The sequence below is a fragment of the Bombina bombina genome, chromosome 3 (assembly GCF_027579735.1).
Source record: "Bombina bombina isolate aBomBom1 chromosome 3, aBomBom1.pri, whole genome shotgun sequence".
In the NCBI taxonomy this organism is placed as follows: Eukaryota; Metazoa; Chordata; class Amphibia; order Anura; family Bombinatoridae; genus Bombina; species Bombina bombina.
In genome coordinates, this window is record NC_069501.1 from 687,273,527 (window position 1) to 687,287,739 (window position 14,213).

Genomic DNA, 14,213 nt, shown 5'->3' on the forward strand with positions numbered 1-14,213 from the left:
TTCCGTGTCCACCCGGTAAAGACATAACAAATCCAGGAAAGCGTTCTATACAAGATGTTATGCCATAAAGCAGCTGTGCAAAGTCATCCGTATAGATTATGTATCAAGGTGTATATTCCATATATCAGCATAGGTAAACGTTACCAGTAATAACAGTCTTTCAAGGAAGTAAAGACGCCGGTTCCTAGGTGGACATAATGGAAACTTCGTTCTGTGAAAAGCCAAGTACTTTGGACACAAGCTGTATACTACACCTTCCTGCAGGTTTTGCAGCTGATTAGCAGCTTCCGTTGTTTCAGAGTAGACATTGTCTCTCAAAGTCCATGCTGTGGAAAGCCGCATTGTATTCAAACAAATGCACTGGGAGATACACTGGAGTCAGATGCTCACCCCACGTGAGCTGGTCAGCCAATGCCGACGCGTGTTTCACCCCCATTGTCTGTTTGTGAGACGGGGCTTTGTCAGGGGGTATGAGTAATGTCGGTAGCATCCCTTCTTCTGCTGTTACGATTATTGCACCCCTACTGGCAGGTGAAAATATATACATTTCATACTAGTAACTGTTAGATAGGCATTAGAGCATTGCCATAAGTGAAAAATACTAGATACCAAAATACCCATGGTTAGTAAATATACAAAAAAGACATATGTACATATATTATATTACAAAGTTTCCAACACATTAGTAGGTGAGTCATATGAACTACTATACTTGAAATGTAGTTCCTAGTTAGATCAGAAAGAGAATGGATTTTCTATAGGAAACATGCCATGCCTAGCTTGTCATTCAGGCCATTAGGAAATTGGGTACCCAAAATGGATATCCATCTACATTCCCTTATTTTAGGAGGGTCTTGTCATTATCTCCCCCTCTACCATTTGTTATACCTATGTCTATAGAGAGTCAGGATTACTGGTGTGAACCTTTTCAAAGTGTTTTGCCACATTGCTCTTTTGAATTTTATTTTTAATATCATCACGATGTTCAGTAATTCTGTTTTTTATCGCTGTTTTTGTTTTCCCCACATAAAAACAGGGACATGAACAGGAAAGCAGATAGCTAACTCCTTCAGTGTTACAATTAATAAAATGTTTCAATTTCTAAACCTTCCCAGTGTAAGTTTTGAATTATTTCGCTTTAACCATGTATTTGCAGGCAACACATTTTTCACATGGATGATTACCAATGACTCTGTGGCTAGTAAGCCAGTTTTTTGACTTGGACACAAACTGGCTTCTGACTAGTTTGTCCCGCAGATTGGGGGCTCTCCTTGCTGTCAAGCTAGGGTATTCCCCCACTTCCTGGGCCACACTGTCATCACTCAGTAGTACATTCCAGTTCTTAGCAAGCACATCTTTTAAGCCATTCCAATGGCAGTTGAAGTCAGTGAAGAAAATCCGTTCTCTTGCTGACCTAACTAGGAACTACATTTCAAGTATAGTAGTTCATATGACTCACCTACTAATGTGTTGGAAACTTTGTAATATAACATATGTACATTTGTCCTTTTTGTATATTTACTAACCATGGGTACTTTGTTATCTAGTATTTTTTGCATATGACAATGCTCTAATGCCTATCTAACAGTTACTAGTATGAAATGTATATATGTTCATCTGCCAGTAGTTGTGCAATAAATGTAACAGCATAAGAAGGGACACTCCCAACATTACTCATATGCCCTGATGAAGCCCCGTCTCACAAACAGACAAGGGGGTAAAACGCGCATCGGCATTGGCTGACCAGCTCACGTGGGGAGAGCATCTGACTCCAGTGTATCTCCCAGTGGGTTAGTTTGAATACAAAGCTGTTCTCCACAGCACCACCTTTGAGAGGCAATGTCTACTCCGAAACAACAGAAGCTTCTAATCAGCTGCAAAACCTGCAGGGAGGTGTAGTATGCAGCTTGTGTCCAAAGTACTTGGCTTTTCACAGAACAAAGTTGCCATTATGTCCACCTAGGAACCGGCGTCTTTACTTCCTTGAAAGACTGTTATTACTGGTAACGTTTACCTATGCTGATATATGGAATATACACCTTGATACATAATCAATACAGATGACTTTGCACAGCTGCTTTATGGCATAACATCTTGCATAGAACACTCTCCTGGCTATTTTTATGTATTTGGACAATATATACCAACTACGTTTTCCTATGCTTGATAGAGTTTGTTAACCCTCCCATGCCTGCATTGCTTTCTTCGCCTGTCGAATATTGTTGAATAGATTGGATATACTGACAACTTAGATCCCATTTACTTTACCTGCCCAGGCCATACCTCCTCACAATTTCCATAGGGGGTTCTATGTGCAGCAGGGTGTAGTTAGTCAGTTAACCATCCTACCACAACTCTCTAGAATACTTTTGTGCATATGTTCCTTGGTGATTGGCATGACTTATTAACCATCCTTTGCCTGCATTGCATTATTTGCATTCATTACACTGCTGAATAGGGTGTATTTCTGACAACTTAGATCCCACCTAGTTTATCTGCCCATGCTGTACCTCCTTTCTACTTCTACAGGGGTTCTGAGTGCAGTAGGGTGTAGTTGGTCAGATAACCATCCTATGTAATACTAGAGTTTTTCTGCATGCATATGCTTACACTGGTGCCTAATGCTTACCCTGACCGGTCAGTTTATTTTATATATGTACATTAATGTACATATGTGTAACTTGGATATGAATGTCTACCTTGCCAATACAAGATGTGATTCACTATACATTTTCTAAGAAGTGTGGTGTATCCTAGGATTGAATTGTTCTTATATACCAATACATTGATACTTATTTATTTTTTCAGTCATCGAGCTGTTTCCTTTTTAAAAGAGTGCTGATATCCCTGTCTTTATCTGAAACAAAAATATGCTTTGTTTCTTCTTCTCTATAGTATTTCATATACATAATATAAAGAGTCTGCACTATTAGTCCTAACCGGCACTTGATTAAGGGCCTATGTTTAAATCACATTACCCCTTTTTTGTAGCTCAATAGCTAGCACTTGCCTCCCCACTTAGTTTATTGCTCTATATTACATTTTAAAGGCTTTTAAAACATTTAGGGCTAGATTACAAGTTGAGCACTAATTTAATGTGTGCCCATAAACGGGTAAACATGCACGTTGACGGTCATACGTTAAATAATCAGCCATTACGAGTGGCTGGTTAATGCCACCTTGAGCTTGAGGTACCACTTTGCGCTCAGTGACATTAACCAGAGGTCAGAACCCAATTGTCCCCCAAAATAAAGAGTTTAGTTCCTTTTTATAAATAAAATATATTCACATATTTTTTTAAAAAAAAAATATAACTGCACAAGGGAATTATAAGGGGGTTAAAGTGAGCGTATGTGGGGTGTTAGAAAAAAAAATACGCCACGGAAAAGTGCCTTTACATTACGGTCTATGGGGACTGTGTTATAAACTGCAAATATATATGTATATGCTTATATACATATATATTTATGTGTTAATATGTGTATTTACATATAAACACATAAATATATATGTATATATTTATATATATATATATATATATATATATATATTATATGTTCTGCCCAATGCTGTGCAACTTGCCCCCTTCACTGTGCTAGGTTTTGTGCCGTGTCTATCAGCATCAGAAAGAGGCTCCAATTGGACCCCTTGGAAGCATGCTTTTGTGACCACAAAGCTTCCATGCAATGCAAACGCAAGGTCGCGTACACATTGCGCTCAACTTCTAATATCAGTGCACATTTGCGTGCACTGGTATTACGAGTGGACTGTGAAGCGCAAATATCGTGCTCACAAAAGCACAATTTTGTACTCCACAGTAAGCGTTTCTAGCATATGCTTCCTGAACTGAAGAACCATATAAATCAATAAAAATGCATTCTGAGAGAAACATTATTCTTTTTCACTTACTGTATGTGTGCAGTATAATAAAAAATAATTGCAGACAACATTGTATTAAGTAACGCAAAAATAAATATAACAAATAATTAGTTGGATACATGCATTAGATATCTGAGATCACATCTGAAGTCAAACAACATTGTTTTCCCTTAACAACCTTTATTTAGTACTGCTAAACATGAATTTTATAGAACCACTGTTGTTAAAGTTGTATCAAACATGTCATATCTTTCTACTCTACAGCTTGTGCATGTCAAACTATACCTAATTAAATTTGCTCTTCCAACATAAAATGATGGAGTAATTCTTACAGCAGGCACCTTTTTATGTATCTATTAACTTACTTTGATTGGTATTAAAAAAAAAAACCACACATCTGAACTACAGATTATACAAAAAAATATAGGATGAATAATTCAGACCTATAAATGCATTTTTCACAAACTATACTGATTTCATAAATATAATGTTCCAATCACTGCACATGAAAATTGGGGAATAAAAATGTTGCATAAAAATGTTAGTCTAGTAAATACTATATTTAAATATGTAAATTAATCTTTCTCACAATATGCATTCTGACTGTGAGTTCATAATAAGGGAACTCATATGATGGATTTATACAATGTATTTATTTACCAAAACAGTGGTTATTGTTATTGGAATTAGATATTTAGCCAGTGGCCTCTAGTTATCAAGCCGTCAACCGCAAATACGCTGTAATACCGCAGCGTATTTGTGGCGAGGCTGATTCGCCTTAGTTATCAAAGCCTAGATGCCAGCAAAAGTAGAATATAATGACGTAAGCTTCGATCCGCCGGACTCAGTCCGGCACAGATCGATTCTTACATCACTACAGATAGTCCGAACACAAGTTCAGCACAATCTGACTACTTTTGGTAGTTATCAAATAACTAGCAGGTACGCTCAGCACTATTCCGGCCCAGCGTACCTGGTTTTCAATCCGCCGCCCTGGAGGCGGCGGATCCCATAGGAATCAATGGGAATCTGACAGCAGCGAAAGCTCATGTTCGCTACTGCCCGATATCCCATTGATTTCTATGGGAGATGTCTGCACCTAACACCCTAACATGTACCCCGAGTCTAAACACCCCTAATCTGCCCCCCCCTACACCGCCACCAAAATAAATTTATTACCCCCTAAACCGCCGCTCCTGGACCCCGCCGTCACCTACATTATATGTATTACCCCCTAAACTGCCGCTCACGGAGCCCCCCGCACCTAAATAAAGTTATTACCCCCTAAACCGCCGTTCCTGAACCCCGCCGCAAATATAATAAACGTATTAACCCCTAAACCACCACTCCTGGACCCCACCGCCACTATAATAAATATATTAACCCCTAAACCGCCGCTCCCGGACCCCAACGCCACCTACATTATACCTATTAACCCCTAATCTGCCGCCACCTATATTAAAGTTATTAACCCCTATCCTGCGGATCCCAGACCCCGCCGCAACTAAATTAAATGTTTAACCCCTAAACCGCTGCTCCCGGACTCCGCCGCCACCTATATTAAACTTATTAACCTCTAAACCTAAGTCTAACACTAACACCCCCCTAACTTAAATATTATTTTAATAAATCTAAATACATATTACTATTATTAATTAAATTATTCCTTTTTAAAACTAAATACTTATCTGTAAAATAAACACTATGGCCTAGATTTAGAGTTTGGCGTTAGCCATGAAAACCAGCGTTAGAGGCTCCTAACGCTGGTTTTAGGCTACCGCCGGTATTTGGAGTCACTCAAAATAGGGTCTAACGCTCACTTTTCAGCCGCAACTTTTCCATACCGCAGATCCCCTTACGTCAATTGCGTATCCTATCTTTTCAATGGGATTTCTCTAACTCAGGTATTTAGAGTCGTTTCTGAAGTGAGTGTTAGACATCTAACGACAAAACTCCAGCCGCAGGAAAAAAGTCAGTAGTTAAGAGCTTTCTGGGCTAACGCCGGTTTATAAAGCTCTTAACTACTGTGCCCTAAAGTACACTAACACCCATAAACTACCTATGTACCCCTAAACCGAGGTCCCCCCACATCGCCGACACTCGAAAAAAAATTTTTAACCCCTAATCTGCCGACCGCCACCTACGTTATCCTTATGTACCCCTAATCTGCTGCCCCTAACACCGCCGACCCCTGTATTATATTTATTAACCCCTAATCTGCCCCCCTCAATGTCGCCTCCACCTGCCTACACTTATTAACCCCTAATCTGCCGACCGCAAAGCGCCGCCACCTACGTTATCCTTATGTACCCCTAATCTGCTGCCCCTAACACCGCCGACCCCTATATTATATTTATTAACCCCTAATCTGCCCCCCACAACGTCGCCTCCACCTGCCTACACTTATTAACCCCTAATCTGCCGACCGGACCTGAGCGCTACTATAATAAAGTTATTAACCCCTAATCCGCCTCACTAACCCTATAATAAATAGTATTAACCCCTAATCTGCCCTCCCTAACATCGCCGACACCTAACTTCAATTATTAACCCCTAATCTGCCGACCGAATCTCGCCGCTATTCTAATAAATGTATTAACCCCTAAAGCTAGTCTAACCCTAACACTAACACCCCCCTAAGTTAAATATAATTTAAATCTAACGAAATTAATTAACTCTTATTATATAAATTATTCCTATTTAAAGCTAAATACTTAACATTAGTTTAAACAATAAAAAGTCTCCTTTTTAACTACCAATTGCAGACGTGCAACATTATATATTTACATATTCAAGAATATTAAGTTCATTAATAGCAAGTATTTTTTAATTTTTATACATAGAAACACTAGTTATTTTTACGGACATGTATGTTCGTTACAAAATCTGCATTCAAAAACCTCTGTTTATTAATATCCACAGCCGTGGGTCTCATTCTATTTATTAATTTTTAATTATATTATATTTATTGTTCGTTTTTTTGCAGTTCATTATGCTGAATTGAGTGTTGAATACAATAGAATTTTGACTCATATGTCGCAATTTTTCTCGATACACATATTACTGTTTTGATTTTTCCAAAATAACATTGCAGGTTCATGCCTAACATACATCACATCCCCAACACACATCTACATACATACGCCCCTTTTTATGGCTTAAGTTTCAAAGGATGAAATAAGAAATAACAAACACACCTTACAGTGAAGTTAAACATTGGCCATCAGCTAGTAGTTTATTTTATTTTTTTATTTGATTGTATGGTGTTACATACAGTTTAAATATAACTTTTATTTATCCAGATCTTCAAATCACATATTATACCGTAAATGTTTATGCATTTACATTTTAATATATCAAATTGATCATTTTATCGAAGCAGATTTTGATGGGACACTTAGAATTGTTCTGAAATATATTCACGGGTCTTTGTGATATATAATGCGAATGATAATGAAGTTCACAGGTGACCTAGCCCAATTAGCATTGATAAGATTCAGAGTATCCACTATTGGCTGATCAGAACAGCCAATAGAATGCGAGCTCAATCTGATTGGCTGATCGGATCAGCCAATCGGATTGAACTTGATTCTGATTGGCTGATTCCATCAGCCAATCAGAATATTCCTACCTTAATTCCGATTGGCTGATAGAATCCTATCAGCCAATCGGAATTCGAGGGACGCCATCTTGGATGACGTCATTTAAAGGAACCGTCATTCGTCGTTCAGTCGTCGGCCAGGATGGATGTTCCGCAGTGGAGGTCTTCAGGATGCTGCCGCTTCGCTCCGGATGGATGCCGCTTGGATGAAGACTTCAATCGGATGGAAGACCTCTTCTGGCCCGCTTGGATGAAGACTTCAGCCGGATCATGGACCTCTTCAGCCCCCCGCTTGGGCTTGGATCAGGACATCGGAGGAGCTCTTCTGGAACGATCGGTGAACCTGGTATGGTGAAGACAAGGTAGGATGATCTTCAGGGGCTTAGTGTTAGGTTTATTTAAGGGGGGTTTGGGTTAGATTAGGGGTATGTGGGTGGTGGGTTGTAATGTTGGGGAGGGGGGGTATTGTATGTTTTTTTTTACAGGCAAAAGAGCTGAATTTCTTGGGGCATGCCCCGCAAAGGGCCCTGTTCAGGGCTGGTAAGGTAAAAGAGCTTTGAACTTTAGTAATTTAGAATAGGGTAGGGCATTTTTTTATTTTGGGGGGCTTTGTTATTTTATTAGGGGGCTTAGAGTAGGTGTAATTAGTTTAAAATTGTTGTAATATTTTTCTTATGTTTGTAAATATTTTTTTTTTTTGTAACTTAGTTCTTTTTTATTTTTTGTACTTTAGCTAGTTTATTTAATTGTATTTATTTGTAGCAATTGTATTTAATTAATTTATTGATAGTGTAGTGTTAGGTTAATTGTAGGTAATTGTAGGTAGTTTATTTAATTAATTTATTGATAGTCTAGTGTTAGGTTTATTTGTAACTTAGGTTAGGATTTCTTTTACAGGTAAATTTGTAATTATTTTAACTATTTTAGCTATTAAATAGTTCTTAACTATTTAATAGCTATTGTACCTGGTTAAAATAAATACAAAGTTACCTTTAAAATAAATATAAATCCTAAAATAGCTCTAATATAATTATAATTTATATTGTAGCTATATTAGGATTTATTTTACAGGTAAGTACTTAGCTTTAAATAGGAATAATTTATTTAATAAGAGTTAATTAATTTCGTTAGATTTAAATTATATTTAACTTAGGGGGGTGTTAGTATTAGGGTTAGACTTAGCTTTAGGGGTTAATACATTTATTAGAATAGCGGCGAGATTCGGTCGGCAGATTAGGGGTTAATAATTGAAGTTAGGTGTCGGCGATGTTAGGGAGGGCAGATTAGGGGTTAATACTATTTATGATAGGGTTAGTGAGGCGGGTTAGGGGTTAATAACTTTATTATAGTAGCGCTCAGGTCCGGTCGGCAGATTAGGGGTTAATAAGTGTAGGCAGGTGGAGGCGACGTTGTGGGGGGCAGATTAGGAGTTAATAAATATAATATAGGGGTCGGCGGTGTTAGGGGCAGCAGATTAGGGGTACATAGGGATAATGTAAGTAGCGGCGGTTTACGGAACGGCAGATTAGGGGTTAATAATAATATGCAGGGGTCAGCGATAGCGGGGGCGGCATATTAGGGGTTAATAAGTGTAAGGTTAGGGGTGTTTAGACTCGGGGTACATGTTAGAGTGTTAAGTGCAGACGTAGGAAGGGTTACCGCATAGCAAACAATGGGGCTGCGTTAGGAGCTGAACACGGCTTTTTTGCAGGTGTTTGGGTTTTTTTCAGCTCAAACAGCCCCATTGTTTCCTATGGGGGAATCGTGCACGAGCGCGTTTTTGAGGCTGGCCGCGTCCGTAAGCAACTCTGGTATCGAGAGTTGAAGCTGCGTTAAAAATGCTCTACGCTCCTTTTTTGGAGCCTAACGCAGCCTTTATGTGGACTCTCGATAACAGAGTTATTTTTATGATGCGGCCAGAAAAAAGCCGGCGTTAGTTTTTCGGGTCGTTACAGACAAAACTCCAAATCTAGGCCTATGATAGCTACAATATAACTAATAATTATATTGTAGCTATTTTAGGATTTATTTTTATTTTACAGGCAACTTTGTATTTATTTTAACTAGGTACAATAGTTATTAAATAGTTAATAACTATTTAATAGCTACCTAGCTAAAATAAATACAAAATTACTTGTAAAATAAATCCTAACCTAAGTTACAATTACACCTAACACTACACTATCATTAAATTAATTAATTAACTACAATTGCCTAAAAGTAAATACAATTAAATAAACTAAACTATAGTACAAAAAAACCAAACACTAAATTACAGAAAATAAAAATATTTTACAAGAAGTTTAAACTAATTACACCTAATCTAAGCCCCCTAATAAAATAAAAAAGCCCCCCCAAAAAATAAAATGCCCTACCCTATACTAAATTACAAAGTAATCAGCTCTTTTACCAGCCCTTAAAAGGGCTTTTTGCGGGGCATTGCCCCAAAAGTAGTCAGCTCTTTTACCTGTAAAAAAAATACAACCCCCCCAACATTAAAACCCACCACCCACATACCCCTAGTCTAACCCACCCAAACCCCCTTAAAAAAACCTAACACTAACCCCCTGAAGATCACCCTACCTTTAGCCGTCTTCACCCAGCCGGGCCGCACTCTTCATCCAAGCAGGGCAGAAGAGGTCCCCCATCCGGTAGAAGTCTTCATCCAAGCGGCGTCTTCTATCTTCAATCATCCGGAGCAGAGCGGAGCCATCTTCCATCCAGCCGACGCGGAGCCATCTTCTTCCAACGACGTCCTAACACCGAATGAAGGTACCTTTAAGGGACGTCATCCAAGATGGCGTCCCTCAAATTCCGATTGGCTGATAGGATTCTATCAGCCAATCGGAATTAATGTAGGAAAAATCCGATTGGCTGATTCAATCAGCCAATCGGATTGAAGTTCAATACCATTGGCTGATCCAATCAGCCAATCAGATTGAAGTTCAATCCCATTGGCTGATCCAATCAGCCAATCAGATTGACCTTGCATTCTATTGGCTGTTCCGATCAGCCAATAGAATGCGAGGTCAATCCGATAGTCAATCCGATAGTCAATCAGATAGTTTTAATGTTGGGGGGGGGGGGGGGTTGTATTTTTTTTTACAGGTAAAAGAGCTGGTTACTTTCGGGCAATGCCCCGCAAAAAGCCTTTTTAAGCTGATTACTTTGTAATTTAGTATAGGGTAGGTCATTTTATTTTTTGGGGGGCTTTTTTATTTTATTAGGGATCTTAGATTAGGTGTAATTAGTTTAAACTTCTTGTAAAAAAGAAATATTTTCTGTAATTTAGTGTTTGGTTTTTTTGTACTATAGTTTAGTTTAGTTTTTTGTATTTAATTTTAGGTAAGTGTAGTTTTATTTTACAGGTAATTTTGTATTTATTTTAGCTAGGTAGCTATTAAATAGTTATTAACTATTTAATAACTATTCTACCTAGTTAAAATAAATACAAAGTTGCCTGTAAAATAAAAATAAACCCTAAAATAGGAGTGGCGGTTTAGGGGGTAATAACTTTATTCAGGTGCGGGGGGCTCCGGGAGCTGCAGTTTAAGGGGTAAAACAGTATAGTTTAGTGTGGGTGCTTAGTGACAGGCTAGCAAGAAAGCTGCAAAGAAGACGATGAGCAGCGAGATCGATGACTGTCAGTTAACAACAGTCCGCTGCTCATCGCTCCGTACTTGGTGCGTGGCTTCTTGACAGCTTTCTTGATAACTTTGGCAAACGTATTCAGGTCCGTGGCAGCGATGGTAGGCGATCTTAGGCGAGCGTATTGGGCCGGCAAATGCAGGAAAGTAGACGGCTTCATATATAGAGGCCACTGGGTTAGTTCCATTATTGTCAGTGATCTCAACAACTGCTTTTTATATAGACTGAAGTCTGCATCACTTTCTAGTTGTAAGCAGTAGATTGTCAGTAACAAGGATCAAAATATATAAATGTTTTTATTGGTTACGTTAACAAGTTTAATATTACCATTACTAACAAACCATAAATATGTTTTTGAGTGTTATATTGTGCCCAGTATTTTTAAATGTCCATGTTAACACAAGATAAACAACTCTATATAATTATATAAAGAGAGCTTGCAATTTGCTTCATAGCTTAAAGTCTGTGACAACATTCTCTACAGAGAATCCAAGCCAGAGTCCTATTCAAGTTTAATGTTCACTTAGTTAAAACTTGTAGCTATCAGTTCTTGCTCAAATTTATAATTTATGCTGCTGATTTTTATTTTTTTTATTTTTTTAAGAAACATTTTTAGACATGTTTTTTCTTCTACCAAGCATGCTCAACTAGGAATGATTCTTGTCTAGGGGTTATTTATTGAACAAAAACAGAGAGCACATGGAACTAACAATCAACATAACTCAATAACTTCTCAAAAATTATTATGCAAGATCAGGGTAGAGCCACTTTAGCCTATTTTGTAACTTTTGCAGAGGAAAGATTTCCTGAAGTATATCAATCTGGTTTCACCCAAAGAATTGGTTCTGTTTTCTGAAATACTATTAGTTCTCACAGGAGATAAAGTTAACCTTGGTGAGCTTTGCCAGTAATGCCTAGTGATATTGCTAACGTCACCGTGGACAAAGTGATGAAGAACAGTGTTGTTCTTTACCGGCAATTTATCTCATTCAACATGGAGGCCCATAAAATATATAAAAGCCTCCCTGGTGATCTCTACCAATAACTAGTCTATATATATATATGCCCTAGCCTCCAAAGGCTGTGAAAATACCTAATACAATTGTTGTTCATTGCATATGTCTCATTTTTAGTTGCATGTCTTCCAAGAATTGGCATTAATCTGGAGCTAATAATACACTGGATGGACTTTTTTTCAGACAAAATTATTTTATTTTCTACTTATTTTGACTTATTCAATGGAAATATTTTATTGCTCTTTGTATGAAGTTTAGCCAGAAAATGATCTTACCTTTTTCAATAATTATCTTTTTTATATTTATTTAGCTGTTCAACAACAACTTTGCTTTAAAAAGAACTTGCATTAGTACACTAAAAGGTTGATTTAAGTCAAATGCTAATAAAAGCAAAGTTTGTTTTTAGTACCTATGGAAAGAAAGTAAATTAATGGATGAATCTGAAATGAACTGTTAATAGACCACTCATTACAACTAGAGGCTGTTTTGATTGTTCTACACTTGTAATTGCTAAAGAGTATGTTTTTTTTCTTCTCCACAGTTTGATATGCAAAGGATAACACTGGAGGAGCTTAAGCACATTCTGTACCATGCATTTCGGGATCACTTAACAATGAAAGACATTGAAAACATAATCATCACAGAAGAGGAAAGTTTAAATGAAAATGCTGGCAATTGCCACACAGAATTTGAAGGAGGTATAGTTTTGATATATGATATATGATATACTTATTACAATGAAATTATTATTGCTGCTTCGGCTAAAACAGACTCATTTATGAAGTCAAACTGGAACTTTGGGCAAAAAAATTGTATATTGTGAAAAAGTTATGTTGTGCATTGAAATTTTTCAAAGAATATTACATTTTTAATAGTGTAGAAATGCTTCTTAAATTTTTATTTCAAGCTATTTGTAGATCCAAGTTCCTATCCTTGATGTAAATGCTTTCGCCTAGAATTCGAGTTCTGCGTTAGCCGTCAAAAGCAGCGTTAAGGGGTCCTAACGCTGCTTTTGGCCGCCCGCTGGTATTTAGAGTCAGGCAGGAAAGGGTCTAACGCTCACTTCCCTACCGCGATTCCAGGCTACCGCAGATCCCCTTACGCCAATTGCGTATCCTATCTTTTCTATGGGATCTGCCTAACACTAGTATTTGGAGTCTTGGGAGAAGTGAGCGGTAGAGCCTCTACTGACAAGACTCCAGCCACAAAAAAAAGTCAGTAGTTAAGAGCTTTATGGGCTAACGCCGGAATATAAAGCTCCTAACTACTGTGCTCTAAAGTACACTAACACCCATAAACTACCTATGTACCCCTAAACCGAGGCCCCCCCCACATCGCCGCCACTCTAATAAAATTTTTTAACCCCTAATCTGCCGACAGGACATCGCCGCCACCTATGTTATACTTATGAACCCCTAATCTGCTGCCCCTAACATCGCCGACCCCTATATTATATTTATTAACCCCTAATCTGCCCCCCCAACGTCGCCGCTACCTAACTACACTTATTAACCCCTAATCTGCCGACCGGACCTCGCCGCCACTATAATAAATGTATTAACCCCTAAACCGCCGCACTATAATAAATATGATTAACCCCTAATCTGCCCTCCCTAACATCGCCGCCACCTACCTACAACTATTAACCCCTAATCTCCTGCCCGCACCGTCGCCGCTACTATAATAAAGTTATTAACCCCTAAACATAACTCTAACCCTAACCCTAACACCCCCCTAACATAAATATAATTTATATTAAACAAAATAATATTCCTAAAATTAACTAAATTATTCCAATTTAAAACTAAATACTTACCTATAAAATAAACCCTAATATAGCTACAATATAATTAATAATTACATTGTAGCTATTTTAGGATTTATATTTATTTTACAGGCAACTTTGTAGTTATTTTAACTAGGTACACAAGCTATTAAATAGTTAATAACTATTTAATAGCTACCTAGTTAAAATAAATACAAACCTACATGTAAAATAAAGCCTAACCTAAGTTACAATTAAACCTAACACTACACTATCATTAAATTAATTAAATAAATTACCTACA

At 37.7% G+C, this 14,213-nt stretch overlaps 1 protein-coding gene across 1 annotated transcript in view; it reads left to right on the top strand.

The window, feature by feature from the left end:
- Positions 1-14,213, top strand: part of CALN1 (calneuron 1) — a 761,947-nt gene that overhangs the window by 609,867 nt on the left and 137,867 nt on the right. The window contains exon 4 of the mRNA XM_053707465.1: positions 12,686-12,842. Within this exon, the coding sequence (XP_053563440.1) occupies positions 12,686-12,842 (157 nt within the window). The remainder of the gene's footprint in view (positions 1-12,685; positions 12,843-14,213) is intronic.